Raw genomic sequence first — 20,742 nt, 5'->3', positions numbered from 1 at the left:
CAAGTCTTCAGTAGGATTTTATAATATATAGCAAAGGTTTCCACATGATACATTTTTTAAAAAATCCAACAAAAAAAAATCTGTACGCCTATTTTTTTTTTTTTTTTCAAATATTCTGCAATACTTTTGGTTTCCATCAGCTGTGAGCCATTATAAACAGAAATGACCATTTGAATTGCACAAATTGGTTTCTTAATAATATCTCAACCTAATAAAATGACTATACTTTATTTTTTACCTTAATTTTATATCTTTGAATGAATCAGTCTTGTATTATTGCTGCTTCTGTACTGCCAGTTTTATCTGTGATTTTCTGCTAAGTAACATTTAATGTCATGTAGTTATTTTTTGATATAGTTACTGTGCATAAATACTTGTTTACTTCATCTTCCTGTTTACATGAAAACAATGCCGGGTGGCTGTAAAGCCCCTGCCCGGTTCAGTATACGTGGCAGACGAAGGTTGCAGTACCATGCAGGGGGGCTCTTCGTCAAATCGCGGCGCATTGTGGGGCGGAGGCGGCCTTTCTCTGCGTCCGTCCGAAGCTATCGGGAAATCTGCAACTAAATAACGGGGGGAGGAACGCAGTCTGGAGAAAGCGAATCCAGGGCACCCTACATTTGTGTTGGCACAGTTTTTTTAAAAACACAACTGTAATATTGGAGGAAAATGGGGCAGGAAGACCTAATGAACAAAGCCGAAGACGTGGCAGACCAGGTAACTTCATTACTAGCATGCTAGCTTCTATTAGCACGCTAGCTGCTAACTAGTTTTCATGTGAGTCAAGTGAGGCTTCAGAGCGTTTCCTTGAACATGTTTACAGCTTTCGTTCTTCTTTCTTGAGCACTTTGACAGCCATAAACGTAATCTTGGATAAACCGGAGATTTTTTACTTTGGTTTTAATTGGAATGATGAGAATATTTAGGAATGCCTGCTCCTGTCATGTGCCTCATTTGATAGCATTATGAAGACACTGACCAGAAGAAAGTGGCATTTGTTGACTAATTTAACAATTGCCTGGCTGATTACTGCATTTTACCTGCTTTTTAGTTAGTTTTTTTAATATTGTTGGGGTATTTCACTATGCCAGCATGTGATTGTGAAACCACTTGGATTATCTCACCAGTGTTAGTCAACACCTGATTTCTGCCTTAATCTTTCTACGCACACACAAATACCTAGTTGTGGTTCTTATTCTTTCATTAATAGACTATATGAACCATTTACTAAACTCAGCATTTGCACGTGGCCTTTCTTCATCAATCTGCTTCAACGCAAACTAGCTGTGAAACTTTACTACGAACTACAGCTGATTTTAAATGGCGTTAGTTTGAGCTGTAATAACTCTTCAAATCATTACAGATAACATCAGTTTGTGCTTTTGTGCTGTGGCTCTTAAGTTCAGATATACATAAGAGGAAGAATAATGTGTTCAGTTTCCTTTAGGTTGTAGTGTGGGTTCACACAGGAAGATTTGGGGACAGTCACTTGACATTTTGCAGCAGATGTGTTCACTAAACTGCTTGCAAGCTAGTAAACTTCATTTCCTCTCTGATGTAGATACCACTTATTGAGGTAACTACATCCTTGTCACAAGTGCTGTAGACTGTATTAAATAACACGAAAAGGGACACAGAGTGTATATAAATAAAGTGAGATGTTTAAATTAATTTTAGGGATACATTCCTCACAGAATGGGTATCAAGCCAGGGTTTTCCTCAGACATAACACTTCAGAGCTGTCTATTTCGAGGCTGTTGCAACAACCTTGGGCTTGCACAGATTGGCTCCAGCTTGGCCCATTCATGTCTCTGACAACAGCGCTAGTGGGAGTTGGTGGATGTTGATAGGCCGCTGAGGTCTGACTGTGCTGATGTGGACTGTTAGATGGGCGGATCAGGGGGCAGGTCACTGCAGCTCTGCTGAGTACTATCTGAATATTGGTGTGTTAACTAAATAACCTTTAGCCTAAAGTAGAGTAGGGTTTTATTGCATAAATATTGGTGAATAACACCGATAGAAGAGGATCTACTGAGAACCTGTTGGGAATAAATCTGACAGCTTTACTCCTGCCCCAGTAAATTTGTCTTCCGTGCATGTATGAGGTGACCATCTGTTCTGCTCAGCTACAGGAAAACAATTAGTTTTCATACACTGCTTTGCTGCTTTTGTAATTTAATTTTTTATATAAATATAGCAGAACGAAAACAGTCACTCTTACTTGTCATTCAGAAAATTGTTGTACACTTTAAGTTACCGTACTCTGATTGTTTTTATATTGATTGTGACTGACTTTTACATGGTAGTTCAAGATATTTTAGTACACACGAAGACTACACAGTGAAAATTTACCACCCAGGTAGCTTTTGTTTGTTTGTTTGTTTGTTTTTCAAACAAGTAGATCCAGATGTGGTTTCAAGTTTTGGGTGTTTTGTCCGTTTAATTTTAAGCTTCGGCAGGTGAGCTTTTCACAACTGCTGCTGTTTAGTAGCTCCGTGACCTACATTGTTGTTTCCGCTTTATTTCAGTTGTCAGCATGCACAGAATCAGCCACCGGTCCAGAAAACTTTCATTCTTCTACATTCTACAAGCTTCATGCAAATGATGTTTTATCCTCCGGTGTTGTCCCACTTGATATAAATAAAATTCAACAAAAAAATCAAATTTTAGTTTACATTTGAGCACAATTACAAAATAAACTAGAAAGAAACAGCCTGTATATTTAGTGACATCATTACATTACATGTAACAACAATGCTAATATTCATCATGTCTTCATGATGAGCTTTAAAATATATAATGCTGTTTTTGTTTTCCCAAAAGGCCTCTGGTATTTATGTGATTTTCTAACTTGAACATTGTTTGGTTTAAATATAATAATGCAATCTGTTTAAACCGAAGCTTCTCTTAAAGCAGTGTTTCTCAATTCCGGTACTCAGGCCCCCCTGTCCTGCATGTTTTAGGTGTTTCCCTTCTGCCACACACCTGGTTTGAATCTTTGGGTGATTAACAGGATTCTGTAGAACTTGGTGGCTGCAGAAGACGTCATGCAATCATTTGAATCAGCTGTTCTGGTATAGAGGCACATCTAAAACATGCAGAGCAGGGGGGCCTGAGGACTGGAATTGAGAAGCACTGTCTTAAAGTAACAGTTTAAGCCTCAGTAAGTCACAATATCCCTTTATTTTTTCTCTAATCCACTGTGATGTTCAAAAAGTAATTGACAGATATAATCCCCAAATGTTTGATTGACCCTATGTGTATAATATTACAAAATATAGCTGACTTTGATCAAATATCCCAATATTTCACTTAAAGCGAAGTATTTAAGTGAAATATTTTGGTTTAACACAACTGAATAGTATCAATGAGAAACTGCAAATTTTTCTAGACCCACACAGACCCAATCCCATTTTCATCCTTTTGTTTTTTGTGCTCTCCAGTTTCTGCGGGTGACCAAACAGTACCTGCCTCACTTGGCACGTCTGTGTCTCATCAGCACGTTCCTCGAAGACGGGATCCGCATGTGGTTCCAGTGGAACGAGCAGAGAGACTACATCGAGGCCACTTGGAACTGTGGCTACTTTCTGGCTACGTGTTTTGTGCTGCTTAACCTCATCGGACAGCTTGGTGAGTGTCAGGAGGCGCCGTGCGGCGGGGATGAAGTTGGTTTTTGTGGTGTCAAAGAATGTTTATAGGTACTGAAGCACAAAAGGAAGTCAGTTTACATGGGAAAAGTAGGTGATGTCATAATAGGATTGAAAGTTAGTAGATTTTATACAACTTAAGTAATGCACAGTTTTAAAGTGAGGTGGTGAATGTAGGTTGTGATAAATATTGAGGTTAAGTTACACGGACAGGTGTTTCTTCTACTCTTTTGTATTCAACAATAGGAATATAAAAAAAGCTGACATTTCTATCATGAATGAATAACATTATTAAGGAGGACTTAAATGTTTCTAGTTAACAGTGAAATGTCATATAGTGAAGTGAATATGAACAATAATTAAGTTTATTTAGGTAGCACCTTTCAAAAACAGAGTCTAAATGATTTACAAGATGCAACTAAAAACAAACATTCAAAAAGTGAAAAAAAAATTCCTTGTAGCAGATTGACATTAAAAGCAATAATACACAAGATAATACACAATTAAAAAGAAATTAAGTTATTAATAACAGATGCATATAAATTACAGTGCACTGAAGTAGTAATATAACAAAGTAAATGCCGAAAATATTTAGTCAGTTGGCCTCATTAATGGCAGAAACGATTTTTTTAGTATGTCATTCTACCTATAAATCTATTTATTTCATATTTAACTCTTTTAAATTTGTTTTTCTGTTGCTTTAAGTATTTTTATTAGTTAAAGTTTGAAGACATCTTTCTTTAATGCTTTTTAAAAATTTATTCAGTCTAAGTTTTGACATACGGAGCCTTTAAAACAGACTAATAAAACCAACAGAAGACAACAAGTCTTTGCTGCCTGATATTCTATCTACCAAATGAAGTTTGTTTAGCAGGTCGGATCACTCTTGTAACTATGTGCCTCTTGTCTGTTTACTGAAACTGAATCAGTGTTGAACTCTGGTGAAAAACTGTTATTTACCAAAGTGGCTACTACAGAAAGCCTGACCTTAATTATTATGGCTGTGTTATTGCTCCAAAAAGAATATTTTTCTCACAAAGGTTTAAGACTGAAAGACATGCCATCATGGGAGTGGCTATAACTTTTCTTTTGTGGTTTTTGTCCCAACAGGTGGTTGTGTCCTCATTCTCAGTAGAAATTTTGTACAGTATGCCTGCTTTGGATTATTTGGTATCATAGCATTACAGGTGAGAACACTTTGATTATAGGTACTTTAGTAAATCCCTAAAATATGATTGTGTCTAATTTTATTTCTACCTTTCACCAGACTGTTGCATACAGCATTTTATGGGACCTCAAGTTTTTGATGAGGTAGGTGTCACGTAACTACTCAAACTTCAGATTGTCCGTTATTCTGTTTTCCTCTGTGTCAGGCTGGTATATAGAGTCACTCATTCTCAAGTTTCGATTAAAGTCCAAATAACAGTAAAACTTATGACCGTCAATATGCTAGGGTTGGATGGAAATCGGATCAATAATCAGGCTGAGGTCTCATCACGTTCAAGAAAACTTTTTCAGCCAACTTGTAGACTGAAATAGAAAAAATGTCTCTATTTTCAAACACAACTTTAAAGGCCTACTCACCATACTTAACACATTAAGGACTAGACAGGCTGGTCTTTTGGTGACAGGTTGTACCAAAATTAGTTTTAAAAAGTGTTGGGGTGACAACAATTTCCTCCAGATAAATGGAACATCATACTTACTTGGATAATCCTGTAATAAATGTACAATTGGCAAGTTACCAATGGTTTGTCAACTAATTAACCAACCACTGCCAGCTTTTTAGTCTTGATGTGTTATTCTTTAGGGAGCAGAACAGCAAAAAAGTTTAGCTTCTCTGCAATAAGCATTTAAAACATTCTGTAAATGATCTGTTTCTTGTTTTAAAACTTCCTTTCTCCAGTAACATGTAACCCATGTCCAGTTGGGACTTGTTTATTTAGACAGTGATAAACTGAATGTGTGTGCAAAGACACCTTTAGGGCAGCGTCTGAGTCTTTCTGTTTGCATATGCTATAACTCATGTGTTGCCTGGATAAAGTCAGCTTGCTAACCATTAGATGAGTCATATTTAAGCTGGTGGGCAGAAAATTGCCACCTGAGGAGCAAACATGCAACATAAAGACTTAATTCAGACTGCAATGAGATGATGGCTCAGTTGTTACTTTCGGTGTGGCCTTATTCAACACAGATAATATTTTTGTTTTGTTTGGTACTCAAAACTAAAACTCCTCTCTCCCCTCCTGGTAGAAACCTGGCCTTGGGAGGCGGTCTGCTCCTGCTGCTGGCGGAGTCGCGTTCGGAGGGGAAGAGCATGTTCGCTGGCGTCCCCTCCATGGGGGAGAGTTCGCCGAAGCAGTACATGCAGCTCGGCGGCCGAGTGCTGCTGGTCCTCATGTTCATGACTCTGTTGCACTTTGACTCCAACTTCTTCTCTGTAAGTTCTGAGACCCAGCACCTATTTACACAAGCAGACCTCCTGCTATTTAATCCTATGTTGCACCATATTTAATGTCAACAGTGTTTAGAAATCTCTCTGTTGGATTTTCTTTTTAATCAGCTACAGATTAATGCAGATACAAAAATGGTTATTCACTTTATAACTTGTATTATTGTTTTATTTTCAAAAGGGTTTGCTAAAAACATTAAGATTGCCTAAATCTAATAGTGGATCACTCTGAAGCTTTTCTTCCAGGTGTAAAATTAGTCAACACGCACTAGGTGGTGCAATAATTTGGGCAGCATTACACGTCTGCTAGTATGCATAGAATGTGAACCAGAGCTAAACTTCCTCTTTGGGGTTCTGACAATTCAAAATGTCCACCATGGAAAAAGGCTGGATGAGGGAAGCAGTGTTGGTCATTTATTTAGTTATCATAGACCAATTTCAACAAGGTGAAAGCCAAACGAGGACAAAATCATCTTCAACCCTCTGAATTATAAATGGCAGCTTGTAAATTGTTTGAGTTTAAAGACACTTAATGGGTCAGTTCTGCCTCCAGCACCACTTATATAAAAGTGACATTTATTTATGACTAAATTAGTCTTAAACTAAAATGCCTGGAATCTTGACAAACTTTCTTTTTGTTGTAAAAATTATGATGAAGGCTGTATACATATATTTAGAATTTTTCTGTTTTCTTAAAAATCAGTCTCCATGTTCCTTCTAAAATAATTAAAAAACATACTTTTAAGTAAGTCTGCAACAGTAAACCAGCTTACAGGAGTTAGTCTTTTGTCTAACTCACTTAAAACTTATAGTGATGGATATACGTAGAATGGAAATTAGTTGTATTATTTGCATTGGAAACAGAAGAAAATACACTTTCAGTTTCATTACTTTTTTACTCGTTCAATTATAGAAAGTTATTGATTTCTAAAGAGTTTTGAGCATTTACATTTCTTTTAGGTAACATCCTTAAAACTTCATTTGTCACATCAAGTTTCTGCTACAGTCATTTCTGTTTTAAATTACAGACAGAAAATCAATGGATAAATGCACTTTTTTTCAAAAATCTATTTAAAATAAGATTCTTTCCAACTAAAAACAGATCTACTATAACATATCATAAATTGTATTTATTCTAAGCCTTTTTTATCATGAGAACATTCAATTTTTGCCCCCAACCAGTTGTATTTTAATATGTTTTATTAAAATTAATCTATTATTGTGAACCTTACTTTGGTTCCTGTGTCAATCTCAGCGCTACATAACAAAGTATCTTAAGACAGCTCAGCCAAATATCACCTGGTTGCGATCCATTCAGCTGTTCCTCAGGTTAACTTCTTCCCGTTTTGCCGCAGATCCTGCAGAACATGGTGGGGACGGCTTTAATCATCCTGGTGGCCATCGGCTTCAAAACCAAGCTGGCGGCCCTGACCCTCGTAGTGTGGCTCTTTGCCATCAACGTGTACTTCAACGCTTTCTGGACCATCCCCGCCTACAAGCCCATGCACGACTTCCTCAAGTATGACTTCTTCCAGACCACCTCGGTCATCGGTGGCCTGCTGCTGGTGGTGGCGCTCGGCCCCGGTGGCGTATCCATGGACGAGAAGAAGAAAGAGTGGTAGGGAGAGCGAGAGAATCATGCAGCACATCTGACGGCCCCCGCCACCACGGGACACAGAGACCTTCCCTCTCTGGCTGTTCTGCCCGCAGGATACACAGCTTGCTGTGGGGGGAAAACACCTCAACTATCAGTGGACAATTTTTCTTTGTTTCTGTTTTTGGTTGTTTTTTTTTTTGTCCCAACTGCTAAAATATTTTGGTTAATAAAAAAAAAGACTTTTTATTTTCAAAACTTCAGCCTTCAATGTGTGTAAGAATAAAAATGCCTGTTTATTTTAAAGTGCAGCAAAAAAAAAAACAAACAAAAAAGAAAACGGTTAAATGAATGTTTGTTCTATGTTTAGAGAAATAAAAACAATTCATTGTATTTTGCAGCTGTTATGTCATAAATGATCATAAATCAATAGTGATATTTTTCTGAATAAACGGGCAGATTAGATGTGGTCCAGCAATTTGGCTCCTTCATTGATGCCAATTTTTGTTTCTGTTTATATTTAAGTATGGCTATTAGGGGTATGAAAGACTCCAACAATCTCCCCTTTGCTTTTTTTTTTTCTTCCAATTTCCAGCACTACAGTGGTTTTTACATTTGTGCACATTCAGTCTCGTCTGACTGCCAGTTTATGTGGAGAGGGTAATGTGTGCATTATATCCTAAGTGGTGGATTGCAGACATCATTTGTTGGAAAACCTCACAGTTATCAACTCCAAGACTTAGCGGTCACTTTGTACCGTTCGTCTTTGACAAAATGCCTAACTAGTGAACTGTGTATGACTTTACAAAGTTAGTTAAAATGGCGGAGAGGGCGGTTCGACGTTTGTGAAACATATTCTGAGATGTAGAGAAGAGGAAGACTGAGCTCAGTCACTAGCCACATAGACTGTCTTTGCTCAGTGTTTCTTACCCTGTGGGAAAATTTTTTAAAAATATTCAGTGTATTGGTTTTCAGAAGGTTATATTGTATTTTTTTTTTCTTTTTTTTTGATTTTGGAAGCTCATGGTGAAAAAAATAAATATTCAAAATATAAAGACCAGATCAAAGTTGTTTTCTTAAAAACCAGAGGGTTTTAACTTATCCACAAATGCACCACACCAGGTATTTTTTTGTTTTGTTTTCTTTTTTTCTTTAGAAAAACAAAATCCTTAGTCAAATTCTCAGTTTTTGTGAGAGGTGTAATAAAAAGATTTTCTCACACAAATACTAACCTCTACTGAACGAACTTGGTAAATGTTGGTGAACTCAATATAACAGGATAGATTTTGTTGATTAATTTGACATCAGATTAATTCAGGTTTAAAACTGATTGGTTTCATATTTAGATTTTAAAAAAATCTAAATGCAACGAATAATGGCAGAAAGTTGAAATTATGCTGATCATGAGTTAACTACATAACACAGTTGACGACTCATTATGGGAAAGACTGTATGCTGCTTTTTTAACCTCACCATCTCTTAATTTTGTGGCCTCAAGTTGACAAACTTGTGACAAAAATAATGTACCACTGAGAAAACTAATTTACATAAACCAAATGCCATCAGAAATCACCCAAAGAGTGAATTAAATCTTTATCACTACCGAAAATTACTTTAGTTAAAAATGTTACACGGTTAATTGTAAAGGCTTAATGTATTTAGCTGCTACCGTTGCCTTTATTTTCTTTGGATAGCAGCATGCAGAAACAGGAAAATGTTGTCTGGTGAGATTTTTACCTTTGCTTGTAATATTATCCTATTGTTTAACTTTGGCAACAAGTACCATGTGTGTCCAACTTTGGGTCCAGAGTGATGAACTCAAATGTGCAGCAGCAACTCTGGTGAAAATGAACCAAACTTTGTAGTTTTAAACAAAAAAAAAACTGTTTAAGCCTTGCTGCAGCTTTCAATTGCTTTCTGATGGAATTTTCCTGTGATCAGGACCATCTAGGTTTTTATGAATATTTTGTTTCTAAGAGAAAAGCATTCCCATAGCATAATGTTGCATAGTAACTAACTATAATAATCTTTCTGCACATGGTAGAGATTTAGGAAAGTTTCAGTCTTTAAAAAAAAAAAAGAAACTCCAACGAACATTTCTAATGTGATATCATTAGAAATGTTTGAAGCGCTTTAATTATAAAGCGTCTTAGTGCTACAAAAGACTGTCTGTATCCCATAAAAATACGCTAAAAGAAAAAATATACATACAGAACAATAAAAGATTAAACACAATAAAACCAACCAAAAACAGTGTCAAGCTAAAAAAAGACATATTATTTGGGTATTGTGTTAATTTACAGTATGTTTTTTTACATAAACAATTTCTGTGGAGGGAAGATGACGGGCAGTCAGCTGGTTCTGACGTCACGATCGCGACCTGGTGACGCAGCTTGGGCCAGAATCAGTCGTTGAACCAAACGCGGTTCTGCTCCTCGCCTTCCAGCGTTCGGACCACGTCGTGTCAGACCGTTCACTCATTCTTCATCTAAGTACGCCGTAAGTACACTTTAATTGCGTGTCTGTATGTTTTGCATTTAAATGCTGTTCCTGTCATTTAGGTGTTATGGCAACCCAATATGGCTGTCGTTAAAAAACGTGATGTGTTAAAAATATCCTGCAAGACACGTTCTGTGGCTCATCTTAAAACCGAACTGAGCAGGAAAAACCTTAAGCACATGCAAACTGGAAAATGTCCATAGATGATATGTATTTCTTTCTGACATATTTTTTTTTCATTAGCAGGCAACCCTTCTTGTCTTTTTATGAAACTACCTGTTGAGTTATCATTCTTCTAAAACCTCTCCCTTTTGGATCTAGTTTAAGATTTAATATTGCATATAAATTAAAAGTTTGTATCATATTTTGTTGCTATATTTAATGTGTCATCTAGTTAAGAAGTAGGGATTAAGGCAGAATTATTTTTTCTTTGATTGATTCTGCTGTCAATTAATTACAAACTAATTACTTTTCGATGTCTAAAATGTCCAAAAGCCTCTGTTACAATTTCTTATTTTCACACTAAAGTTGATTTATTTTTCTGGGATAACAAAGAAGTTACTGTTTTTTGCCCAAGTGTCTAAGAAACAGTAACTTCTTTGCTATCCAAATAAACCTGACTGGTCACATTTCAGACAAAGTAGTTTTGTGTAAAATATTATGTGACTCATTGTCTACTCTTGTTACAGGTTAACATTTTTAATTTATTTCCTTCTGCTCCCTCTCCACTGTTGTTTTGCAGCCTTTGACCCTGAAATCCCTCATCATGTCTAAAGGTACTGTGGTTCTGGCCTACAGCGGTGGGCTGGACACGTCCTGCATTCTGGTGTGGCTCAAGGAGCAGGGCTATGATGTCATCACATATTTGGTAAGGTTTTACCACAGGTGTTGTCACAGCAAGTGGCTCCAGCTGTCACCCAGCTGCTTTTGTATGTTAAGTACCTCTCAGGTTTTACGGTCTGCTGCTTATGCATTTTGTCAAGGCACGTAGAAGTTGACTATAGGCACGTCTCCAAAAAGACAGCAGCACTGATTATCTCTGATCACTGGATTTGTCTGTAATGCTGGTTAAGTCTGGATGGCTTTACTCTTTGCCCCGGGGGTAACCAAGAACTGCGATGCAGGCAGAATTTCTTGCTGAACTTCACTCATTTGTTCTGTGGTTTGCTAAATGGGGCTGGGAGGTGATCAGCATGACATGAGGCACTGGATTAAAATGGACATGTGTGTAATGCAGTGGTGCAAAAAGACTTACAAAGATATAATCTGTTAGTGGTGAGAAATGTATTGAATCAAGTGCATGTTGAATAATATATAGAATATTATTATTATTATTATTATTATTATTATTATTAATGTAGCAGGGTTTTTTTTTAAGTTAGTATTTTGCTGACATATTGCAAATCGTGTTGAATGTCAGAACTTACCCTGGCTCTTCCTGTTTGGTTGGGTATAATTCATTTTTACAAAATGGGGATCACTGGCTGAATATACGCTATGTTTTTATTATGGGAGAAGTTATTCATATGTACAACATCAACTACAAATGAGGTTTTATCAGTCATTTGTGATGTAGATGTGTTTTCTGTTTTTTTATTTGTGCTTTCAGCCATGTTCATAGTAACTTGTGTAATGAAAATATACAGTTTGAATTGTTTCCATTATATTAGTTCTGTTATTATTTTTTTTTATTTATTTTTTCTGGGGATTTTTTGCTCGGAGGAAGACGTGCCCTTAATTTATGTTTATTTCTGGCTCCGTCTGTCAAGAGGTTGTTTTATTTCCTCTGAAGATGTGCTTTGAATTACAAGAAGAATGAATGAACACAATTAACTTATGCACGGACATGAGGGCTTGTGTGTTTATGCATTTAGTGCACATATCATGACTTCTTTCAATGTGTTTATTACGCCTCTTTATTATTAATTTATTTTAAAAGTTTAATTATTTGGTTTAAAAAGGCGTTATATTAAATTCAGCTGTCTCCTTCCAGGCTAATATTGGACAAGATGAAGATTTTGAAGCTGCGCGAAAGAAAGCAGAAAGCCTCGGCGCAAAGAAGGTGAGAGACACTGAAGTGAGACCCTTTGGTAGGATATGAGAGACATTTAGGTAGATTAAAACTAAGCAGCTACAGCGTGTACTGTGTTTGAACGTGATCTTAATTGATATGTAGGTGTTACAGGAATATAAATCATTGTAATCAATGTTATTTTGTGTACATTTTTTCCAAACTCACACCAAACACACTTTTTTTTTTTTTTCTTAGAAGGGCAATGTCTCATATATATATCAACCTCTATTTAATTGCAAAATAAAGCTATCTGATTTGTGTTTATGACCAGGTTTTCATTGAGGACCTGCGCAGGGACTTTGTGGAGGACTTCATCTGGCCGTCGGTTCAGGCCAACGCTGTGTATGAGGACCGGTACCTCCTGGGCACGGCCATAGCAAGGCCCTGCATCGCCCGTCGTCAGGTCGAGATCGCACGCAAGGAGGGGGCTCAGTTTGTGTCCCATGGGGCCACCGGCAAGGTAAAGGGCCTTTTCTCAGAACCAGCTAGATAACTAGGTCACTGCACCATTTAGGCCATACGTTTGCAAGGTTGAATATTAACCATTTAGAAAGTTACCGTTTTCTGTGATAAAGTCATCCATTCACTGGAAATTTTCTGAATACACAGTTCTTTACTCTGTATAAGTCAGCGTCTAAATGAATCCACATTTTTTAGCATCTTTAAATTGGTTATACAATCACAACTTCCCTATTTTTTTTCATCATTCTAAAAAGTCAACATCTTTAAATATCTTTGCAGATAAATTTGAGCTTGTTATGCAGGTTTCCCATCAAACAGTCATCAATCTCCATTTCCATGTTTGCCTCATTAGGGCAAATTTCCGCCCTCATCTCATTAGGACAAATGACTGATTATGTTTTAAACCGTTTGTGTGGTTCTGTTGCAGACATATTGTCTGGTGATATTTGTTCTGATCGGCGTTTGGAAGTCATAAATATGCAGATTTGGATAAATCAACAGAAAATGAGGTGAAAGTCTGTCACTCTCTTGTAAGCAGACCTGGAATTTATAAAAGTCTGTAAATACAGTTATTACAATGATGTTGCTGTTATTTGAAATGTTTTGTTAAAAAAAGTGTTCATTTTGAAAAAAATATTTCATCAGCCAATGTGACTCAAAGTTATTTAATCTTATCTGTTCAGTATAATTGGTCATTTGAAATTAAAACTCTTGCAGTTTTTTTTGTGAGCTCTTTTTTGACCAGTAGGTGGAGCCAAACACTGATTAATAAAGTTCAATTTTAAAACTTGAAACACTATAGAGCACTCCACAACTTGTACTGACCTGTGAATACTCGTTTGTCTGATTAAGGTCTTAATATTCAACATAGCTAACTAGATGTAGACAAATGTTTGGGCAAAAATCAATCATGCTTCTTTGAGTAAGCATAGAAAATTTCACCAATTTACTGTATCCTGTAACAGTTTAGAGCTAATTTGTAACAATTTAGAGCTCAATTGTTACACGATAATAAAATCAACTGGAAGTATTAGGCAACCTTTTTTTTTTGCCATGCTATAAAATCATCTCAAACTAAAAAGTATAGAAGGGAGGAGAACAAATCTGCAGCAAAACGTGGCTTCTTGGGGTCACCAAGTCACCATGACAACAATTACCTAACATACTTGAAAGGTGCTTTGGAGGCATGCATGAAAAACCTCTTCTTTTGCCCTACCATCGCAAATGTAAATTTGTAAAGCTTGCTAACTTGTTTGATAAATGTGGATGGCACTGTACTTGTTATTTTTCTATACAAAAATCTAAATTGTACCAGTTATTGTCGTCATAAATTATTGGGATTTCTTTGTTATTTCAAGTTTTTTTTACATCTTTCTGCGTAGGTTATGTTCATCAACATCAGTGGTTGAACAGAACTGGCCACTCAAAGAAGTGAAACAAATGTGTGAAATTGTGTGGATTTTGTGTTTGTCTTCAACTGTTTTTGTCTAATTTTATTGACCAAATATGAAACAGATTTTTTTTTTTTAATATTTATCAAAAATACAATGCAGGACAGTTATACCAAACTGCTGGCTAACAGAGATCAACCAGTTTTCTACCTTGTAGGGAAATGACCAGATACGCTTTGAGCTTACATGCTACGCGCTGTACCCAGAGGTCAAGGTTAGTTTGGTGATTTTTTTTTTTTTTTACATAGGACAAAAATGGCCTAACATGTAGAATAATATCACAACAACTGTGTGTTTGTGTGTGTTTATCAGATCATTGCACCGTGGAGGATCCCTGAGTTTTACAATCGCTTCAGGGGGAGAACGGACCTGATGGAGTACGCACAGGTAACTGTAGCTGTCTTTCTCATTGCCAGTGTATAAATAAGGATTTCATATTTATTACTGATGAGTCTGTCAACTAAAAGTTGTTTTAGTTTGGTACTTTGAGATGAAATGCTCCTGTTTACAGAAGGTTAAAGGTTTAGTTTTAAAGTTTCATCGCAGTAATTTTTACCTTATTACCACGTCACTAATATACCTTTTAATGTCATAAATGTGTTGTTTTATGAAATTAGAAACATTTAGAAGATCAGTTCATGCTGTATATCTTCTCTGTTGCTCTCATAGATTTATAACTTCTACATATTCAGCAATAGCTCTTTATATTTTGTTTAATTGTTTTTCCACTTTCTGTCTCTTTTAACTGCAGCAGCTTTTTTCCCCCACCAATGATACACTATTTTTTCCCATCTGTATTCTAATTTCATTCATTCATTTAGCATTTTTAGCTCTAGATTTATACCTTGTTTTAATTTTCACCACAAAAACCTCCTCTGCCCATTTGTCCAGTTGGTTTAATGTGATCCTGGGCAGTTTCCTCCACTAGAGGGCGATAAAGATGTTTTTAGTAAACATTTATTTCCTCCTTGCATGTGGCCCTTTAGTGATATAATACAACCTTGAAAACATGTTTTTTTCTCTCTCTCTTTTTTTACCAATATACTAAAACATATTGTCAGTGTTTTGCTGTTTTAGCTGTGGAGGACCAAAGGATTCAGAGGAAATGCATACATGTTGGTTTCAGAGCGTACAAGGAAATCTGCTGCTTGAATTTGTTTTTCCAGAACCTCTTCACAAATATGTGTTTATTGTCTTTCTCAAGTTGTTTTCTGTTATGTAACATATCAGCGATTTTGTTAAATCACAGAAACATGGCATCCCAGTGCCGGTGACCCCTCGGGCCCCCTGGAGCATGGATGCCAATCTCATGCATATCAGGTGAGGATGACTAATGTCACTGTCATATGTTTTTTCCAGTTAAAATAAAACATAACAAATTCTTAAATTGTATCTCTTTACAGCTATGAATCAGGCATTTTGGAGAATCCCAAGGTAAGTTGTTGTTGATGTCGATCATTAAGACTTTAAGCCCATATTTCATCACTGTATTGCGATTTGATTACAGGAAAGTTGAATCATTTCTAAAACTTTTATGATAATTCTGGGATACCAATATATTCACAAGACCTTACTGAGTTGATTTAGCAGTATAGTATTTGCTGACAGCTCATGAAGTAAATCTATGAGCTTAGTGTTTTGTACCACAATTCAAGCATCTTCTGAAACCAAAACTGATCATGGTTTGTTCTGATAAATCAAATGCAAATCTAAAACCAAGTTCCAAATTTGCACAGTCTGTTAGCTATTTTCAAAATGTTTATTGTTTTATTTCACCTTGACGGAATCTGGGATCAGTTTTAATTTAAATTCATTAATATATACATCCAGTCATGGTTTTCTGCATATCTGATACTGGATCCTGTAAGTAACAGGTCCTGGATGGAAATCCAGACATCCCTCTTGTCAAAGACACTCTCCAGTTTATGTTTTGGGGGCTCCCAAGACATTCTCAGGACAACAGAGATAAAGTTTCCTTCCAGTGGGCTCTCGGTCTTCCCCTGGGTCTCCTTCCAGGGGAATATAATTGGAAACCGTAAGGACTTCCAGAAAGCATCAAATTGAGATGCCTTCTCAACTAACTTCTTTCAATACGAAGAAGCAATAAATCTACTTTAATGTCCCCGATCCATTTATCCATCTCTTGTTTACTCCTAAACAAGACATCAACTTGCTTAAGCTACTTAACTTGAGTAAGATACTGATCTGCAACCCAGAGGGAGCACTCCACCTTTTTCCAGTTAAAATCCAGGACTTCAAACTTTGAGGCGTTGACTCTCATCCTTGTGGCTTTACACTCAGCTGTGCTTCATTCTAGTGCTAAAGGTCATGGTTTTAAGATGCCAAAAGAATAACATCATCTGCAAAAAGCAAAGATGAGGTTCAAAAACCTGACATTCTCTTCGCCATGACTACACCTTGAGATTATGTCCAGAGTTCAACCTGCACAGAGAAAAAGCTTGACTTTTGATTTCTCTAAGATTAAGTTTAAAAGCATTCCCTGCACCTTGAACACCTGCAGCACCCCCAACAAAAGCCCTTTTGGGACATGGTTATAACTCTTCTCCATATTCACTGGACTAGACTGGACAGACGAACTCCCATGGCAGCAACATTGGACGTCGGTTCTACAGAACAAAATCCACACTGCTCCTCCTGAATCTGTTGTCTCCTAATAAGTCAGGGTCACCTTTCTAACACTCTGGAGGACATTTTCGAAAATAGGCTTCTCAAGTTAATGTGATCATGAATGTCAACCTAAAAAGCACACCAGCACCTAACTGCACTTTATGGTGATCTCTTAGTCCATTTTCTCAAGTACAAACCTTGATAGAGGGATGATATTAAATGTTTTTTAGGAGTTGAATACACCAAACATTGTTGTACAGAACAGTAAAACTTCTCCACCTTCTAATGGCCCAAGCTCGGCTGACTCGATCCACATTGAACCATGAGAGAGACATGAGTCTGATCTCTGCCAGAGGTGAGAGGTCAGTCCAATGTGCACTGTTTTCCCCCTGACTGACCTCCGAAGCTCCCATCCTATGGTCGATATGTCTGCGTCTGTGTCCCTCCTCACCCCGGGTTCTCGCCGGGCCCTGGGAAGAACCTGGGACACACAGACACTGACTTGTCGTCAGCAACGCTTCGACTAATTCCCAATTTCATGGGAGCCTGGGAGGGGGAGAGGGAAGGGTTAGGGCGTTGCGCCCAGCTGGGGCCTCCTGAGTTCCAGCCCCAGCTCCTCGGGACCTCATTGTCTGGACGGCCGCGCTGCCGCAGGCTGCGACGTGGGAGGGGAGCCACTTCATCTTGACACCGTGACACCAAAATGTCACCAGTAACAGTTAAGTACAAAGACAGTTTGCCAGACAGATGAGTCCCCGATGCACAGGGTGTTGTAGCGAGGAGAGGGGTCCCGCTCTGCTGGAGAGGAGATTCAGGGGCAGGGCCACTGTAACTCACAGACCTCTATCTCCCTCGCTGCCCCTTTCCCACCCCTTCACTTCTTCTTTAGTGCCCTGTCCTTTAGCCGTCCTGTGGAGAAATGTTTTGAAATGAATGAGGCGGGCCGACTCAATAGCATAGCGATGTATGATGACAGTCCTCTGCAACTGATTTTATTCAAGGGCTTTGCTTTGGACCATTTACTCCAATACTGAATCGATTAATAGCATTAAATACAATGAAATATTTATGGTGCAGAGGTCTGAAGTGGTAAAAGGATTTGAATACATTACCGGAGCTTTGAAACATGTTTAATATTTCTGCAAATTAATGTAGCCACAACCTCTAGGCTCTCAATTTATATTCTACATCTATGTTTATGTTTATTAAGTGAAGCGGTTTCTAAATTACAATTATAGCTGAAACCAGATGTAAAAACACACAATGCTTTTTCTTATTATCTGATATTAAACTGTAGACTATCCCCTTTTTTGGTTCAGGCACAATTGCAAACATTATTTCTAAGTAGCTAAATAATGAGCGAGTGATTTTTTTTTTTTTCTTTTACAATAATTTTATCAAGCTCACATGTTTACATACCCCAGGACTTTAAACTATTTGGGAATATCCAGATGATGCTGTTACAGCTTTGTAAGCTCCTGTTAAGTTAATTAATTCACAATATTTACGCTAATTGGGGGGTATACCGTTTTAAAGCAACACTTCAAGCAATACCACTCAACTTACAAGAAGCCATAACTATTAAAGCTTTGCATAAAGCATATTACAGTTTGCAAATGCACTCAAAACAAAGAGCTTAATTTTTAAAGCCTCTATAGCCTATCCTGTGGTCTGATGAAACTCAGATTGAAGTGTTTGTCCATAATGACAATTTTTCAAATTTAGACACAAAAGAGGAAGCCTGCAAGCCTGAGAATAGCATTCTTATAAATCGTATACTAGGGGTGACAGCTTTCAGTTTTGGAGATGTTTTACTGCAGGATGGATGGGTACACCTCACAAACATATGAGGATGGCATGGGGAAATAACATATGCAATTACTTGAGCAACATCTTAAGACACTGGATCTTATAATGGACAATAATCCTAAGTATATCACCAGACTAGCTACAAAGTAGTTTGAGGTTTAAAAAGTCAGTCTTTGATAAATTTATTATCTTGTTTCAACTGTAAATAAAAGTCAAAACTCTTACACAAATTAAGCAGATCATTAAAATCTAATGTACAAAAATCACAACAAATACCAACCACGGAATTTCAGCACAAACACTTAAACTAGTTGTCAAGCATGGTGGTGGAGGGGTGATGATTTGGACTGGATCTGCTGCCACACATAACTATTTCAACTTGCCGTCATTAAATAGACCATGAATTCCTCTATAAACCAAAGTATTCTTGAGGTTAATTGACACAGTTTGTTTCATCCCTGAAATTTGACCAAAACCGTGTCATGAATCATGACAGTGATTCAATTATTCCATTACTGACCTAATTGTTTTCACTGTATATTGTTTTTCAACAGTAGGTGGTGGAGTTCTGTCTATTTTTTTTTTTTTTATTGCACTTTATCTTACATTTAATCTTACATTGGAATTTTGCGCACTACATTCGTCCTTATATTCCAGGTGTTTTTACCTGGAATATAAGATTTATTTCAATTTCCCCAAAATGAACAAATGAAACAGCAACACATTTGAATTCCTAAACTAACATGTCAGATTGTGATCAATCTAAGAAGTCATCTAAAAGAGGTCGGCTTGTTCTCAGTATCTCCACTGTGTATCAGCCTCTGTCCCTCCTTCAATTACAACCCCAAAGGCTAAGGCCAGACCCGGACCATTCAAATGTCCCCCTCTACCCCCACCTGTAACACAATGGTCCCTCTTTGCTTAGTGCTGTCACATTAGGAAATGTCCAAATGGTCGCTCATATGTTTTCCTGCAGATAGGAGCCAGAAGAGTTCAGGTTACTCTGTTATTAACAGCGTATCCGTCCTGATAACCCCAAACCTTGCTCTTTTCTGACACAGTGACCTTAAGGCCTTTATTTACTCATTTGCATCTGGCAGCATTAACCTCTGTGAAGCAATGCAGCTTTGACAGGTTGTTATTGTGTTATTTCATACATTTGCTGTGCACCTGATAACTGCATTAGATGAGTATTTCTTATTAAATGCAGTGAATCATTTGAGGTTGCGGTTGGCTTAGAAGATGCAACAATTAGATGCAAAAGCGTTCATAATCTTATATATTCACATTTTGTCATGTTACAATTGCAAACTTTAATGGATTTTACTGAGCTTTAATGTGACAGACTAACATAAAGTAGTGCATATATTGTTTATGAAGTGGAAAGAAATGATACATTGCTTTACGGATGATTTAGATTTTTTTTAAGTAGCTTTTTTTGTAATGTTACAGCTTGAAATAAAAACTGGCAAAGATTCCAGTTTATAGATGTTCGAAGCTGGTAGAAACGTACCTCAAAAGAGTTGGATCTGTAATTGCAGCAAAATGTAGGCCTACTAGGTTTTGAGGACTGAATAGAAATTTACTTAAAGCTTTTCTGGATTTTTTTATTTGTAAAAAAAAATAAAATTGAAAAATATATCATTTTCCTTCCATTTTAATTGCACTGGTATGATGATCTATCACCTTAACCACAGTAATAATAATTTTTTTAGGAGTACCAGCATTAGATGAGAGTAAAGCGTGGCTGAATACAAATGCAGGGTGCAGATTTTATGTTTTTACTTGTGAATAATTTTGAAAACTACTTGTCTGCTTTCTTGCGCTTCAAAGTTAAAGTTAGGGTTAGGGTTCTTTTTGTCGGCCCATAATGTAAAATTCTCCCAAAAATACACTGACGATCTGGATGAAAAGAAAACGTCTTGTAAGGTAATCTAAATTACAGATTTAAGAAGCTGTTATTTTATTTATAGGTATTTTAAAAACTGTATTTTCGACTCTTATTCTCGATTTTTCAAACATTTAATCCATATTAAAGCAAAAATCAAGATTTTTTGAGTTTCCATTCATTACTTATGTAATAGCCCAAAATACCATGATGGCAAATGCTTGGTATTTGCTCATCA

General features: G+C 36.9%; 2 protein-coding genes across 2 annotated transcripts in view; both read left to right on the top strand.

Moving 5' to 3' along the window:
- Positions 1-474: 474 nt before the first annotated feature.
- Positions 475-8,162, top strand: surf4 (surfeit 4). The gene is made up of 6 exons (XM_005803751.3): positions 475-717; positions 3,444-3,630; positions 4,758-4,834; positions 4,915-4,958; positions 5,901-6,087; positions 7,455-8,162. The coding sequence occupies exons 1-6, from the start codon at positions 670-672 to the stop codon at positions 7,719-7,721; spliced, it is 810 nt and encodes a 269-aa protein (XP_005803808.1). The 5' UTR covers positions 475-669; the 3' UTR covers positions 7,722-8,162.
- A 1,909-nt stretch (positions 8,163-10,071) lies between these two features.
- ass1 (argininosuccinate synthase 1) overlaps positions 10,072-20,742 on the top strand; it is a 29,036-nt gene continuing 18,365 nt past the window's right edge. Inside the window, exons 1-8 of the mRNA XM_005803750.3 lie at positions 10,072-10,192; positions 10,935-11,060; positions 12,186-12,254; positions 12,538-12,726; positions 14,337-14,393; positions 14,492-14,566; positions 15,429-15,499; positions 15,583-15,613. Coding sequence (XP_005803807.1) covers positions 10,959-11,060; positions 12,186-12,254; positions 12,538-12,726; positions 14,337-14,393; positions 14,492-14,566; positions 15,429-15,499; positions 15,583-15,613 — 594 coding nt within the window. The 5' untranslated portion in view covers positions 10,072-10,192; positions 10,935-10,958. The remainder of the gene's footprint in view (positions 10,193-10,934; positions 11,061-12,185; positions 12,255-12,537; positions 12,727-14,336; positions 14,394-14,491; positions 14,567-15,428; positions 15,500-15,582; positions 15,614-20,742) is intronic.

The sequence above is a fragment of the Xiphophorus maculatus genome, chromosome 8 (genome assembly GCF_002775205.1).
Source record: "Xiphophorus maculatus strain JP 163 A chromosome 8, X_maculatus-5.0-male, whole genome shotgun sequence".
Taxonomy (NCBI): Eukaryota; Metazoa; Chordata; class Actinopteri; order Cyprinodontiformes; family Poeciliidae; genus Xiphophorus; species Xiphophorus maculatus.
Note: the sequence above shows the minus strand (reverse complement) of the source record. Positions and strands in the feature narration are given on the sequence as shown.

Coding starts and splice junctions, on each gene's coding strand:
- surf4 (XM_005803751.3), top strand. CDS start 670: ATGGGGCAGGAAGACCTAATGAACAAAGCCGAAGACGTGGCAGACCAG. Junction 3,631..4,757: donor TAACCTCATCGGACAGCTTG/GTGAGTGTCAGG, acceptor TTGTCCCAACAG/GTGGTTGTGTCCTCATTCTC. Junction 4,835..4,914: donor TTGGTATCATAGCATTACAG/GTGAGAACACTT, acceptor ACCTTTCACCAG/ACTGTTGCATACAGCATTTT.